This window comes from Nycticebus coucang, chromosome 21, assembly GCF_027406575.1.
Source record: "Nycticebus coucang isolate mNycCou1 chromosome 21, mNycCou1.pri, whole genome shotgun sequence".
Taxonomy (NCBI): domain Eukaryota; kingdom Metazoa; phylum Chordata; class Mammalia; order Primates; family Lorisidae; genus Nycticebus; species Nycticebus coucang.
Window position 1 is genome coordinate 1,056,213 of NC_069800.1, and position 15,394 is coordinate 1,071,606.

Sequence of the window (15,394 nt, forward strand, 5' to 3'; positions counted from 1 at the left end):
CAAATGCAATCAGTGTAACCTGGTTTCTTTTCTTTTCTTTCTTTCTTTCTTTTTTTTTTTTTTTTTTGAGACGGAGCCTCAAGCTGTCACCCTGGGTAGAGTGCTGTGGCATCACAGCTCACAGCAACTTCCAACTACTGGGCTCAAGTGATTCTCCTGCCTCCGCCTCCCAAGTAGCTGGGACTACAGGCGCCCACTACAATGCCCGGCTATTTTGGGGTTGCAGCCGTCATTGTTGTTTGGCGGGCCCGGGCTGGATTTGAACCTGTCAGCTCAGGTGTATGTGGCTGGTGCCTTAGCCAATTGAGCCATAGGCGCCAAGCCATAACCTGGTTTCTTATACAATAATGAATCCCCAACAATAAATTAAAAAAAAAATAGGAGAAAAAAAATTACATGCAGTCTTTTGGTACCATCCTTGTATATTTGGTCCATTGTTGACTCAAAGACCATTAGTCCGGACATAGATGGCCCCCAAAGATTTCAGTGGAAATATATATGTAGGTAAACTGCATTTCCCACCTCTAGAGAAACCTGACTAGTACACCCATTTCACAGACTTGGAATTCAGTAAAAGTTAGCCTGTCTTTTCTGTTTGTTTGTTTCATTATTGATTTCCATTTGTTCACTAATGCACAAAATGGTCCTGAGACATAGAATGCTGCCTTTGCTGAGAAATCTAAACCCTATAATTTCCACAGGGGTCTCTAGAAGAAAAATATCACTGTAATGAAAGTGATTTTCTCTTGAATTTCGCTTTCCTTTGACATCTTTTCCCAATATCAGTAGTACTATTTGGCAGACTACAAAGTGGCCTGTCCCTGGTCTCTTAATCATTCTTAATAAATCTCTGAACTGAGATTTTTTTTTTTTCAGAGAGAGAAGGAAATTACTTTATTAAAATAAAGATAACATGCCAAGACAAATTACAAATGTTGTGTGAAAAGAGTTATGTGAACTGAGATTTTTAAACCAGATTCTACTCAAGTACATTTGTGTCTTGAAAATTGTTGAAGATATCTGTTCCCATATTATGTTTGCAAGAGTGCTCAAAGTAAGTAACTCTTGGTAGCAAAGAAAATCTCCTGTTTTGACCCTAATGATTTCTATAAAGTACAGAGTTTCACTGTTTGAACTCTTTCTCCATATCTGCCCAGAGGATCACTGTGAGGCTTTTTGCAAATTTCTCTGTAACAGTGTCTTCTTTCCGATGGCTTTTCCCAAGTTCCCCTCTACTCCTGATGTCTCTTGCCACACTCTCATCACCTTTCCTTTTACCTGGAATTGACTTTCCTCCTTATGTTTTCCTATTATATAGTTCTTAATACCCTTTTTCCTGTTATATGTCCCAGGAATGTGATGGGACATGTGGGAAAGAAAACAAATTGAGAAACACATACCAAATGTCGAAAATGATCAAAGTGTGTAAGGATAGCTAACAAACTGTCACTACGTATCTTCTGTCCTTCTGATCTGGAAAATATTTTGTACCTTCATAATATAGAATAATGGATTGCAATTTAGAATGGTCAGACCTAGATGTGGAGCCAATGTTGTGTTGTCTGCTCTGGAAAAACAAGCCAGGGTAACAATCAGAGCAGCTCCTGGTTCAGACAGTGAATTTGGGATTAAGAAATCCAAGAGAGACTCTAGGAGCCAGAAGTCCTCACAGACATCTCTGTCAGTTGGGTGACACTGGATGCTTTTGGAGGAATCATAGAAAAGTGCCTTGCTCAGTAGGCCCCAGAGCACCTGCATTCCTTGTTTCTAAAACTAAGAGGATGCTTTGTCCAGTGAACAGTAAAACACCCCTAGTCTCTCATTTCCCTTCTCTCATATTTCCCCAGGTTCCCCTTTCCCCTATCATTGGCTTCTTCCACTGGTGATGGGACAGGAGATTTCTGGAACATTCAGCTTCTGCAAAGTTATCCCCACTGTACCACCACACTGCATTTAGGCATCTGCTCTGTGGGGTCCCCTTCCCTTAGACATTCTCCATCCCAAGTTCCTGCTTTATGCCCCTAGATTCAAACCTCCTATCATATCCCTGGATAGCTCCAAATGGAAGAAAACCCAGATCTCAAAGGAGACAAGCAGCGACCTCATGGTGGAAACATTGATCTTTGTCTATCCTGAATGTGAGGCATCATTGAAGATGGGTTCTGCCTCAACTTCTTTGTTTTGTTACCTGGCTGTTCCTCTTGGTCCTCAGAGCCTTGCTGTACCATCATACTGCCCCAATTTTCCCTATGCAGCCAAGGCAGTTGCCTAAAAACTCTTGTGCACAGATGTGAGGTGCTTCTTCAGAATGGATTTGGCTCTCTCAGACTACATGGAAGATATTTGGAGGTAATTGTAAGGAGGAGGGGTTTTGTCAAGGCTCCAATGTGTCATCTCTTCCCACCCCGTAAGTAATGAAGTAAATGTGTTGTAGGGAAAAAGCTCCCATCATAATTATATTCTGAGATAGAAATAAATTCTGATTAACCTGGATACAACATGTCTTCCCCTGCTGTAACATAGGGGCACCCTGTTTCGTGGCTTCCCAGACTTTCCCTCATATTCCCTCTGAGAGAGGATGAAGAGTGCTTGGCAGAGAATTCTGTATCATGCTTTGGAGGGAAAACCTTAGGTAACATTATCTGGAGTGCAAGGAGTAAAAGAAATCTCTTTCCTGAATAACAGCCATTAGTAAGTAACAAACATTTAATGTAATATTATTACGTTAAATTTTCACATTAAAATATGAAAATCAATCTATGAAAAGTGAAACACTTCCTACAGTAACAAAATACATGTAAAGTCACCCTTAGGCACATCACCCCGAAAGTTTCTTAGACATTTGACAAAATCATTAACTGCTGAAATTATTTTTTTATTAGTTAACAATTAAAGCTGCCAATCCAAAAATAGATTTTTAGATAATAAATCACCAGTAGGGATTTTATTTTTTTTACAAAATATGTGATTCACAAAGAGATAATGTTTGTAGAAATTTGTTTATGGAGGTAGCCAAGGTGATAAATCAATCATTCCTTTTGTCTCCAGGAAACCTAATCTGAAGAGGACGGAAATGCAATCACTTTGACATTACGGGTGTGGTCTTCAGAAGTCCTATAAATTCGACACTCTCAAGGATCCAAGCTCATTCTTCTGCATAACAGGCAGAGTTAAGTTGGGAGCTCACTTTGCCTTGGAGACTTCTGAAAGCTACTACCCCTGCCCTGTGAGATCCGGATCCTAAACTGACTTCTTACGACTTCTCCAGCAAGCAGTGGTGAGATAACAGATATAGTCATTAGGTGAGTACCCAATCAACAGAAGTTCCTACTACTTTCTAACACTGAAACAAATAGTGTAATTTTAATTTGCAGATCACTAAATTGAAATTGATTTTATAGAGTGATTTTGCTTAGTTAGTAAAAATGACTCCATTCCTATAACCTAGGAGAAAGATAAACTATGTAATGTCATCTTACTATTTTTTAATTCATCTGATTTTTCTCTATTAATGTATGCATTTCTTTATGGTTTACATGGTAATATTCAAAGATAGGTTGCCAGATAACTTACAATTTTATACTTTTTATAGATTCTACATATTGGCTAGGAATATTTTTTCTTTTTTCTTTTCTTTTTTTTTTTTTGAGACAGAGTCTCATTATGTTGTCCTTGGTAGAGTTGCAGTTCACAGCAACCTCAAACTCTTGGGCTTAAGCAATTTTCTTGCCTCAATCTTCCAAGTAGCTAGCTGGGATTACAGGAGCCTGCCACAATATCTGCCTATTTTTTTTTTTTTTCTGTTCCTGTCATTGTTGTTTCAGCAGGCCTGGGATGGCCTTAACTACTGAGCTGCAGGAACAGAGCCTGGCTAGGAACATTTTATTCTATAAAATAGGTCATGCATGCATTACATGCTACTTTTATAAGTGGTACTTCGTGTACACATAGAAGAGATATGCAAATAACTGATAACTTTTTTAGGAAAATATTGCTCCTGACAGTGGCAATATTGTCACTTTAGAATCTTCCATTTATTGACTTAAATTCTAAAGCATGGGTAAATGTTTAGGCATTGAAAAAGATGACATTGGTGATCATGAAGGAACCTCAGTAATGAGAATGCTATCTGTATTTATCTACTCTAGAAGGTAAAGACCTTGATATTTTTGTACAATGAATATTACATGATATTTGTAATTTTTTCACAATGTGAAAGAATGCCTTGTGTTTTTCAAAGACCTGGAAGACATTACTATTTTCAATTGGGTATTTACTAGTCTGTTGTGGACAGCAGGTCGTGAGGTTTCAGGGTCTCCCACAACTTGGGAAACATTCTGGGGACAACCCCCAGGTTCCCTCTTCCTTCAAGAACAACAACCTCTCCCAGGAAGCTTTTACCTTTTACCTCACTCTATAGAAGTCTTGTGATGAAACAGATAATTGTAATGAAACAGATTGTTTTTTATTAACTTGTTTGTAACCTTTTTCCTAGCATGTACACAACCCCATAAAATTGAAGATATTTTTCCTTGGTTTCACTGTCTCTGCAAAACAACTGTTAATTTCCCTATGTAATAAAGCTGATTTCTTTGCTTGAGGCTGATGATGAGCATGGCTGCACCCATCCTCCAAATCCTATATTTATCTTTGTCTTTTTCTTCTTAGTTTCCCATCACTCCCACTTTGCTTTTTCTCCATTGAGCAGGCTCTGGATAGTCTGTTTCAAAGCAGGATATAGATAATAAAGATAGAACAGATTCAACAGCTTAGGGTATTTATATACAAATAGACTGGTTGAAGTATCCAAACCTATAAAGTTCATTTTCATCCCATGTACTCAAAGTTGATTTTGGGAGGGAATCTGTTAGAGACAATGAAAGACATCAAAGGAGAAATTTTTTTTAAAAAATGTGTTGTGTATACATTTTTCTTATTCATTTTTATCAATGGGTTTGCAGGAAAGGCATTTCCTAGATCATGAGTGAAACACAGAAGACATAGACACGTGGTATTCTCTACATTACCACATTTTATTTTATTTTTTTGTGAAACATTCATTTTCTACTGATAAGGATGTTTCTGTAAGCATCATATGTTGAGTTCTGGGAAGAGGAAATGTACCAGAAAATAATTGTTGATTGAATTAAGTTGTTGTTTAAAACATAGTAGGTGCTTGGTTAGCTGAGTTTAATTTAGATCTAAAATGATAACACTTACTTTTAGTGTGATGTTGGAGATCTGGCCAATGTAGGAGGATTCTAACAATTAAATGTAATCATGAGATCTAATCTCACTCCCTACTCCCATTGCCAAATCAATGACTAGCAATGAGCATTGACTGATTTTCAGATCCCTCCAGACCAAACTCCTGGAGGTACAGATTAGGTCAAGCTCCTGCAGTCTGAGCAACCTGCAGGAAAGTAAGGAAAGTAAGAAAAGTAAGACTGGTAAATGACTTTCTTTTTTTTTATTCATACAGAATCTTGCTTTGTCACTCTCAGGGTGCAATGGCATCATAGCTCCCAGCAACCTCGAACTCTTGGGCTCAAGTGATTCTCTTGCCTCAGCTTCCTGAATAGCTGGGATTGCAGGCACCTGCCACAAAGCCCAACTATTTTTTTGTTGTTGTCGTTGTTGTTTGTTTGTTTTAGCATTCCCAGGCTGTATTCGAACCACCAGTCTCAGTGCATGTGGTCAGCACCCTAACCACTAAGTTATGGTGCCCAGCCAAAGCCTTGTAGATTTCTAGAGGAGAAAAATGTTTGGTAAAGTAGATTCATGTTAGTTAGGTACCTAACCAGTTATCTACAAAGCTTGAGAAGTCTGTGCCTCAGTTTTCCATTTGTGTCATGCAAAGGTAAGCCTATTCTGCTCTAGATAGGAGTATTATTCAGTCAACATGGGAATGAATGTTTGCTTAGACTTTTGCCTCTCTAGGGCAGAAGAATAAATTCTAATTTTCTTTCTTTAGGAACATGGACCTAGATATACTGCAAGTCTTCCAGAGGGAAATCACCTGTGCCATCTGCCTGAACTACCTTATAGACCCAGTCACCATAGGCTGTGGACACAGCTTTTGCAGACCCTGCCTCTATCTCTCCTGGGAAGGATCCCAAAATTCTTCCCACTGCCCAGAGTGCAGAGAACCATCACAGCAGAGAAAGTTCAAAACCAATATTGTTCTGAAGAATCTGGTGTCCATTGCCAGAAAGGCCAGTCTCTCGCAATTCCTGAGCTCTGAGGAAGAAATTTGTAGAATCCACAAGGAGAAGAAGAAGATGTTCTGTGAAGTGGACAGAAGCCTGCTGTGTTTGCTCTGCTCTAACTCCCAGGAGCACAGGGCTCACAGACACTGTCCCATTGAAGGGGCAGCTGAGGACCAGCGGGTAAGGAATGCTTCTGAGATCATGTTGAGAGCATGAGGGTAGAGTAAAAGAGGTTAGAAGGAAGATGACAATCTTAAGGCCGAGTCCTCCGTTCTTTACCAGTGCCTAATATATACTGGGTATATATTACACATACATGTAGCTGCCTCCATGAGGTTTGCATTCCAACAGAAGGTTGATAACATAAATTGATTATTGTTTTAGGTAAGAGGATTATGCACACATCAACAGAAACCTCTTATGTTCAGAGATAATTGACTATGAAAACTACACATAGAAAATGTTATATTGGGGGTGGTGCTTGTGAGTAGGGCTCCAGCTCCATATACAGAGGGTGGTGAGTTCAAAACCAGCCCCAGGTAACCATCAACAAAAATAGCTGGGTGTTGTGGTGGGTACCAGTAGTCCCAGCTACTTGGGAGGCTGAGCAAGAAAATCGCCTAAGCCCAAGAGCTGGAGATTGCTGTGAGCTGTGCCACCACGGCACTCTACTGAGGGTGACAAAGTCAGACTCTGTCTCTAAAAAAGAAAGAAAGAAAAAAAAGAACGAAAATGTTACATTGGGGACATGCTTACCAGATTTTGACAAATATGTTAGCTTTAATTACATTTGAATGAGCATTAGTGAAGCAATTGTAGATGGACATTACTAGGGAAGATGCTTCCCTGAAACTTACCCCAATACATCAAATATTTGTTTTACCTTGATAATGGTTACATTACATGTCAGCGACAGTCTGAAATCTTCTAAAATAGACAGTTATGCAGGGTAAAAGTACAAGATAATCCTGCCTCTCTCCCTAAGGTACTTTTATTGAATGTCCCTTGACTCTCCATCAGTCAAGGTCAGAATTCTATACTATTTGCTTGTCTGCTGCTCACATTTATATCTCTTTTGCAGGATAAACTAGAAAAGCAAATGAGATCTTTATGGGACAAGATCCAGGAAAATAACAGAAACCTCAGTGAGGAAGGAATAGTCATTAACCATTGGACCATAAGTATGGGAAATGTTTCCATCAGATTAAGTTTGGGACAGACATACTACAACATTAGCCACTAAAAACATAAGCTGAACTCATGAGTTCTGATATTCAGTGAGTGGATAGGATAATGGGAAAAACACAGGTTGTCTTAAAGGTCTCCCGCCATATATACATAGGGAAGATGAGAAATTTTAGCTGCATGTAGCTTTTTTTTTTTTTACAAAATATTTGTTACAAAATTTTATAAAACATTTCTGTAGGGATTGATACATAAATATATAAATAATAAAAATTTAAAAATTAAACATATAATATGAATTTATAAATTTTCCTTATTATAGTGACCTTTGGGACACCCTGCTATGGGGTTTTCAATGGAGGATCACAGCGTTCTTAGTATTTCTAGACCCAAAGGTATCAGCAACCACAAAAATTAAGTAATGCAAAGAAAGTTGAACAAGAAGTATGCTGAAGGCATACACAGGGTTTTGAGGAAATTCAGTAACTACTGGGCTTTGCAAAATTTCTCAATACTGATTTAAAATCAATTTGATTTGAGAGAGGAAAATAGGTGACAAAACTTCCATGGGTGTTTCAGGCAAATATTTATGTATGAGATGAATTCTAGATTACAGAACACATAATGGGGTATTGTAGGCTTTTCACTGGCGATGGAAAAGTATGAAAAGCAATTTTAAGGGCAGTGCCTGTGGCTCAAGTAGGGTGCCGGCCCCATATGCCGGACATGGTGGATTCAAACCCAGCCCCAGCCCCGGCCAAAAATTGCAAAAAAAAAAAAAAAGGAAAGGAAAAGAAAATCAATTTTAAATGTGTGCCTGTCATGGTTAAAACAGTTTGCACAGAAGCTATACAATGACACGGTAGGAGAATATAGAACATGTTGAGAGGCTGAAAAAGATGGATAGAACAAAAGCAAAAAGACTCAGTGGACTTGAAAATGAACACATGATTATTGGGACACACAATGAAATTAGAATTAATGTTTTTAAAATGGCTGGCCCATATGATGCCCATGGTCTTATTTAGGAGTACTATAGAAATTAGGATAATAGAAATCCTTTTAAGGACTTAGGTTCAGAAATTTTAGATTTGTTGTTCTTGTCTGAAGGCTTCTAATCCTATATGTACAATACAATATTTCTTCTAATTTAAATGATCAGGTTGCAGTGTGGGGAGACTAATGAGTTAAACAGATCACAATAGTTCATATAAGGTTCTAATAAGAAACCTTAACTTTCAACTGTTTGAATGCAGGATTTCAGATTTGAGAGGATATGTATTAAAGAAAGTAACTGGGAAAAGTCACTCTCCAGTGTCTCAGACATTGTTGAAGGACTTGGTAGAGCATTGAGGGAAAGACAGCTAACACTCCTTCTGTATATGATGAGAGGAAAAACTATGGAATGTCTCTCTGTGTCTGCTACATCCTCTGTAGCCCTATGACCCACAAGTACTAAAAATCTATAAGGAGGATGCTGGGACAATATAGAAGCCAGGAAATGTGTGCCTAAGGCAGCCACTCTGGTGCCTGAAGATAGTGTCTCTTAGGACTCAGATGTCTGTAAGTTCAAGACCATGGCCCTAAATCCGGCTGAGGAACTATCAGCATTCTGGGATGCTACCATAGAATTCACTCCAGAGGAATGAGAATACCTGGACCTCACTGAGTGGAATAGGGTTGTGATGTTATAGAGAACTATCGAAACCTGGTCTCTGTGGCACTAAGTATTAGGGGAAGCAATAGTCAGTCTTTTGAAAGCCCAAGAGAAACCCAGGACTTTGGGTATAGGATTGGATTAAGTGTTCTTTTCCTTTCCTTTCCTTTTCCTTTTCCATTCCTTTTCCTTTCTTTCTTTCTTTCTTTCTTTTCCTTTTTGTTGTGTAGAGACAGAGTCTCACTTTGCTTCCCTCAGTAGAGTGCTGTGGCATGACAGCTCACAGCAACCTCAAACTCTTGGGCTCAAGCTATACTCCTGTCTAAGCCTCCCAAGTAGCTGGTACTACAGGTACCCACCACAACACTTGCCTATAGGTAGAGAGACCAGTTCTGGCTCTGCATCAGGCAAGTCTCAAACTTGAGAGCTCAGGCAATCCACCTGTCTTGGCCACCCAGAAGTGCTGGAATTACAGTTGTGAGCCACCACATGGGCCTCCCTAAATGTTTCTGAAGACTAGAGATTTAAAATCAAGCAGCATATCTATGAATGACATCAATCTCATGAATCTTTCATTAAAATTTTATCATTCTTCCTCCAACCAATTTTATCTTTACATGCCAAAATCTACAACTGGGATCAGTATAGTAGATGTTTATCCACTCTTCACTGCTTAATCAAATACCAGGGAATAAGTGATTGGAAAAACATTGCACATCCTATAAAATGTTGATATCTTTTCCCCAGAATTTTACATTAAATAATTACCTAGATGTTTATGTTGAAAGGTATAATTATTTAATTATTAATATATTCATACATGCTTTGTATTGAAAGCATTTAAAATTATTCAAAAGCAAATATTGATGTAATTTGATTCTCAAATTAGTGGATGCTATAATTCTTCTTATTCTTCTTCTTCTTTTTTTTTTTGAGACAGAGTCTCACTTTATTGCCCTTAGAGTACTGTGTTGTCACAGCTTACAGCAAACTCCAGCTTTGGGGCTTAGGTGATTCTCTTACCTTCCGAGTAGCTACGACTACAGGTGGCTGCCACAGTGCCCAACTATTTTTCATTGCAGTTTGGCCAGGGCCAGGATCAAAGCTGCCACCCTCAGTATATGTGGCTGCACCCTAGCCTCTGAGCCACAGGTGCCACCCAAGGATGCTATACTTTTATTCTTTTTTTTTTTTATTTTTTTATTAAGTTTTTTGTACATAAATCATAAATACATTTATGCCATTTTCAATGTGTTGATTCTTTGTACAAATTGGAGTGTTTACATCATACTAATCAACATAGCTTTTACCTCATTTACCCAATTATAGCATTAGGACATTTGTGTTCTATACATGATAGATCCAACTTGTACTTGCAATGTGCTCCATACTTTTATTCTTAATGTTTACATGAAAAATGTAATCTGCCTCAAGGCTATGATAGGCTATTTATTATGATGTGAATATGATTAGTATAAATTTGTCCATGCGAGTTTAATAGCAAATGTAATCTCCATTAAGAAAATCTAATGAAATACTTTCTGGGGGGTGGTGATTTAAATCATAAAACAATGCTACATCTAGGCATACATTGTGCAATCAGGGCATTTATCTTCTGTATTAAGGAGAAAAACCCTCTAAATTTTGAAAATGTATTATTTTACCATTTGTTTCTCAAGTAGCAAAAAACTGGATAGTTGCAAATAATATTGACATATTTTTATAGCAAAATGAAATGAAAGTTATCAATATTATTTGATGTGCTAAAGGACACTGAAATCGTGAATTGTAAATGCTGTAATTTAAGCAGAAATAAAAATACCTTTACAGATAGCAGATAAAAATAAAGATAAATCCCTTGTCTTTACTAATATCAGAAGACAGTAAAGATGACTCATATCAAAAAGGTCACATAAGCATAAAAAAATCAATGTGCCCCAAATAGCCTCCATCTTTAAAGGAAGCCTAACTAAGGTTACCACATTAGACAGTGACTAAGGAGCACATAATACATTTAAAAAATGATTTAGTTAGGCTGTGGGCTAATAAACTGGTTATGATTAACAAGAAAGAAAGAGGAAGAAAGGAAGGAAGGAGAAAGAAAAAGATGAATTGTGCATTCTGACAATATGGATTTAAGCTGTGTACAGCTAATGGGTAGAGGGCAGAAGCCAAAAAGACACAGGTGATGTGTGTGTGCAGGAGGATACATCTTGGCCTGGAAATGTGATGTGGGGAACCCATCTCCTTACAGGATTATGTGCTTCTAGTGAGAAAAATGATCAGGACTGAATATTGTGAGCTTCATCCAGTTCTCTATAAGGAAGAAGAACAACATTTGGAGAACCTGAGAAAGGAGGGCCGAGACCTTTTACAACAACTGAAGAGAAGTGTGGCCAAAATGCATCAAAAGAGGAAACAACTGAAGGAGATGTATAAGGAAGTGATGGACATGTGCCATAAACCAGAGGAGGAGCTGCTCCAGGTCAGCACTTCTTATTAGCGGATGGCTAAATGTTTAACCTCTATTGTTGATTTGGTACCAAAACATATTTCCTTATTTTCTGCATCAAATTGGGGGTAAGGGGATTTACCAACTGATTATGTTAGATATAAACTAACTCCTAGCCATTCATATCAAAGCTGTATGTAATTGTGAGTAGTTTCCCCAAGTTTTCTTTCAAGAATTCTTATCTCCCTCATTTCTAATAACCAGAAAGAAGCAACTTGGTCATTCCAGTTTTACCTCCAATGCACAATATGGAAATATTTCAGACACGGTCACCTTGACATCCTCATTCTCTGTGGATGTCCTAGATACGAATTGTCATAATTCACTGGAGTTTGGGATAACCCCTTGGAAGAACAGTTGTGAGACATTTGATGGTTTTAGCAAGACTGGTGACTGTGGTTCCTACCAATGTGCTTCTCTCTCTTCATTTCACCCTCAGGGTTCTAAATTCATCAGGAGTTTTGATTGTGTTAACAGGTTGTACTGGGCTTATCCTTTATAGAAGAACAGGACAGCTAGTTGATAAGTTTTACGGAATGTTTGTGATGAGTAATTTTCTTAACTTTCCTAACCCTAAGCTGGGGTAGGTACAATGCCCAATGTCAGAAGAAATCTAAACTTTTCTTCTCTTCTCATTACAGGATATTGGAGACCTACTGATGAGGTAAGTTTGGGTTTCAATGTGAACTGAGGGCCATGAGGGTTATTAAAGAGATCAACCTGTTTCTAGCAAGTGAAGCCATTATACATTAGATTATACATATTAAATGATTTATGTGTCCACCTATTTATGTGCTGTTCTGAATATGATGTCCTGTACTCCTTTATCACAAGTTAGTTTTGATCTGTGCCCCATGGCTCAGAGGTATGTGGTGAAAGTCTCAATTCAGAAGTGACTGGAAGGCAGCTGCCTATTTCCCTGAGATTCAAAATCAGACATATCTTGAAGCATGTGGACTAGATTTTCTTATGTAGTTGTTAAAAACAAGTGTCTCTGAGAATCAGGAGGTAAAAGCAGTTAGGCAATGAGAAAAGTAAGAACAGTAAGAAAGATTCCTCATGAGTGGTAGAATCTTGTAAGGGGTTTGTGGAGGTGACTATGAATCAGAAGCAGTCTTTGGAGTCAAAATATTAACTGAATACTTCTTTTTCCAGAAGTGAAACCGTGCAGCTGCACATTCCCCAGCCTGTGCGTCCAGAGCTCAGTGTCAGATCCATCACTGGACTGATGGACAGATACAGCCGCTACCGAGGTGAGTGTCAGCCTGCAGCGTGACTGGGAATGCCCAAGGTCCACTCTGATGTTTCCTGTAGCCAGTGTGTCTTTCTTCATTGGTCTTTCCTTAAGCAGAGAAAGCAATGCTGTGAACAGCATAGACATGTATAATCATATTTGCACTACAACAAAAGAAAGCAGGTGCAAAACTAGAATGAGAAAAAAATATCAAGCAAAAGGTCTCTGTGAGAATTGGAATCATTCTTAGGGAGCTTGTCAGTGCAAGGAGCCATGCAGAACTGTGAATGTATTCAGTACCTCTGAGTTCTTATTAAATGCAATTAGTGATGCTGACATTTCACTATAAAATATATTTCCTGTAAAATTTTAAAACATTGGACTTCATATAATGGGCATTTCAATTAAAATTATGATAAAAATGCATGAATAAATTAAATAAATGCAGATAGTATTTTATAAACAGAAAGAAAGTCAGTGGTTCTGGAGGCAGGACCTAGAGCCCAGTAGCACATCTAAGGCTAAGGCAGAGTGGCAGATTAGGCATTAGATGAAACGAGGAGTAAAAGGCACAAAATTCCTAGTAGGAAGTCACTTTCTCACAGGCATATTTAGCTTAAGTGCTCAGGAGCTAGCCTACAGTAACACGGGCAGGGTGATCGCCATTTCTCTAGGTCTAAAATTCTTCTTTCCCTTCTCCAGAAAGCACAAAGGGAAATGTAGGGAAGTTTATTGCTATGTAATTACAGCTCCAGATTTTCCATGTGCCGTGAAAAGTAACCAGGGAGCGATAGGCATGGCCTCCGTCTCTACAGTCTCTGAAGTTGAAGGAATTTCCCCACTGTGATTAGATCCTTCTTTCTGCTTAATTTTTATGGGTAGCATGTGAATTGATACAGTTCTGCCAGAACTGCCTTCATGGTGGTCTTGGCCTATTTATTCCACTGACCATCCAGGTAGACATTCATGTCTCAGAAATAATTTATTTGTAAAATAGATGTTGACTGTACTATTCTCTTCTTTCCACAGTGGAGATTTATTTCCACAATGAAGTAAGCAATCACCACATCAGGCTGTTTGATGATTTGAGAAACTTCACGTTTAGATCTCACAATCAAGATCAATCTTTGAATCCTGAAAAATCTAACTATTTTGCTGCTTGGGGAGACCAGGCCTTCACCACTGGGAAGTATTACTGGGAGCTGGATGTGGATGACTCTTGGGACTGGGCTCTAGGGGTCTCTAGAGATTACCCTATATGCAGCCTTGGCACAATGCTTGTATCTGGGGACATGTTTCTTCTTGCATGTGTGAGGCAGGATAATCAGTGCACTCTCTGGACAACCTCACCAGTGATTCCTCAGTTTATAGAGAAACCTTTGGGCCGGGTTGGTGTGTATCTTGATTTGCAGAGTGGAAGTGTGAGTTTTGTGAATGTTGACAAGAGTTCCCTCATATGGAAGTACCGCACTGGCTCCTTGTCTTTCCCTGTCAGGCCTTTCTTTATGACTGGACACAAATGAGCAGGGATGAGGCAGGAAACTGACTGCAAGTCTGAGACCTCCATGTGCTGGGGAGCCCTTCTCAGCTGAAGAAATCAATCATAGTTTGCTGTCTTAAAGGTTTTGGCACTTTAATGGAATCACATTTTATTGTTATTCAATAAAATATTATTAAATGCAAAATACTGTTGTCCCATTTTCTTTACATTGAAATCATCTCTTGTGGTCTGGTACCTAAACGTGCACTGCACTGTGCTTGCTCCCTGCAGTTCTGAAAATCTTTGGGTGTGTGATTCCACCTTAATGAACACAGTTTCTACATTCGGGACAGACCTGGTTGGCCACACTGCTCCTATCAGCCTGATATTAACTTGGGTCAATCTAATAAATTCTGTACATCAGTTCACCTTAGGAGAAAAAATTATTTCACAGTGAAACTTCGACTGACCCTTATAGGGAGGACAGTCTTTCTGTATATAAACACAGAATAGCTGGTTCTTTCTCAATAGTGTAAATTAGAAGCATACAGTTTGTATCTCATATTCAGACCCCATTATCAGCAGGTAACATACTGTGGAGGACATAGTGAGTACTTACAAATATTTGATGAGTGAATAGGTGTAGGTGAATAAATGCATAAGCAAGCTGCCTCCAACAGTGTGAGTTCACAGTGTGCTGCTCCATCATCTCTGCTAGTGGTCACATAGAATACAATTCCTCATGGAATTACAAGAAGAAGGTTATTTCGAACAAAATGTGGATCCTAAAGTTTCTAGACATATCAAGAATATTAGTCAAAACAAAAAAATAATTAAAAATTGCTATAAAGCATATGAAGTCTTCTAAATAAGATGTAACCAGTCGGTTAGAAAATGCTAAGGACAACCTGGAATGAATAAATGATTGTGGCTGGTGGTTTGCTGCCAGCTCCAGCAGTATCACCTGGAACTTGTTGGAAATGGAAATGCTTGGGCTCCTTCCAAGACCACCTGAATGAGACACTCAATGGGTGAGGACAGCCATCCTTATTTGAGCAAATCTTCCAGAGGATTGTAATGAGTGGTAATGTTTTGAGAAACACTGATGTGGATGATT

The 15,394-nt window shown here is 38.6% G+C and overlaps 1 protein-coding gene across 1 annotated transcript; it reads left to right on the forward strand.

Annotated features, from left to right (window-relative positions):
• Nucleotides 1-5,978: 5,978 nt before the first annotated feature.
• Nucleotides 5,979-14,320, forward strand: LOC128573614 (tripartite motif-containing protein 43B-like). Its single transcript, XM_053573920.1, has 7 exons — nucleotides 5,979-6,389; nucleotides 7,291-7,368; nucleotides 9,994-10,014; nucleotides 11,306-11,536; nucleotides 12,205-12,227; nucleotides 12,719-12,816; nucleotides 13,827-14,320. The coding sequence occupies exons 1-7, from the start codon at nucleotides 5,979-5,981 to the stop codon at nucleotides 14,318-14,320; spliced, it is 1,356 nt and encodes a 451-aa protein (XP_053429895.1).
• Nucleotides 14,321-15,394: the final 1,074 nt, after the last annotated feature.

Bases quoted from the DNA above. Each gene is read 5' to 3' on its own strand.
- LOC128573614 (XM_053573920.1), top strand. From the start codon at position 5,979: ATGGACCTAGATATACTGCAAGTCTTCCAGAGGGAAATCACCTGTGCC. The intron at 7,369-9,993 runs GTCATTAACCAT...TTTGAGACAGAG, and splicing joins ACCTCAGTGAGGAAGGAATA to TCTCACTTTATTGCCCTTAG. The intron at 12,817-13,826 runs GTGAGTGTCAGC...TTCTTTCCACAG, and splicing joins CAGATACAGCCGCTACCGAG to TGGAGATTTATTTCCACAAT.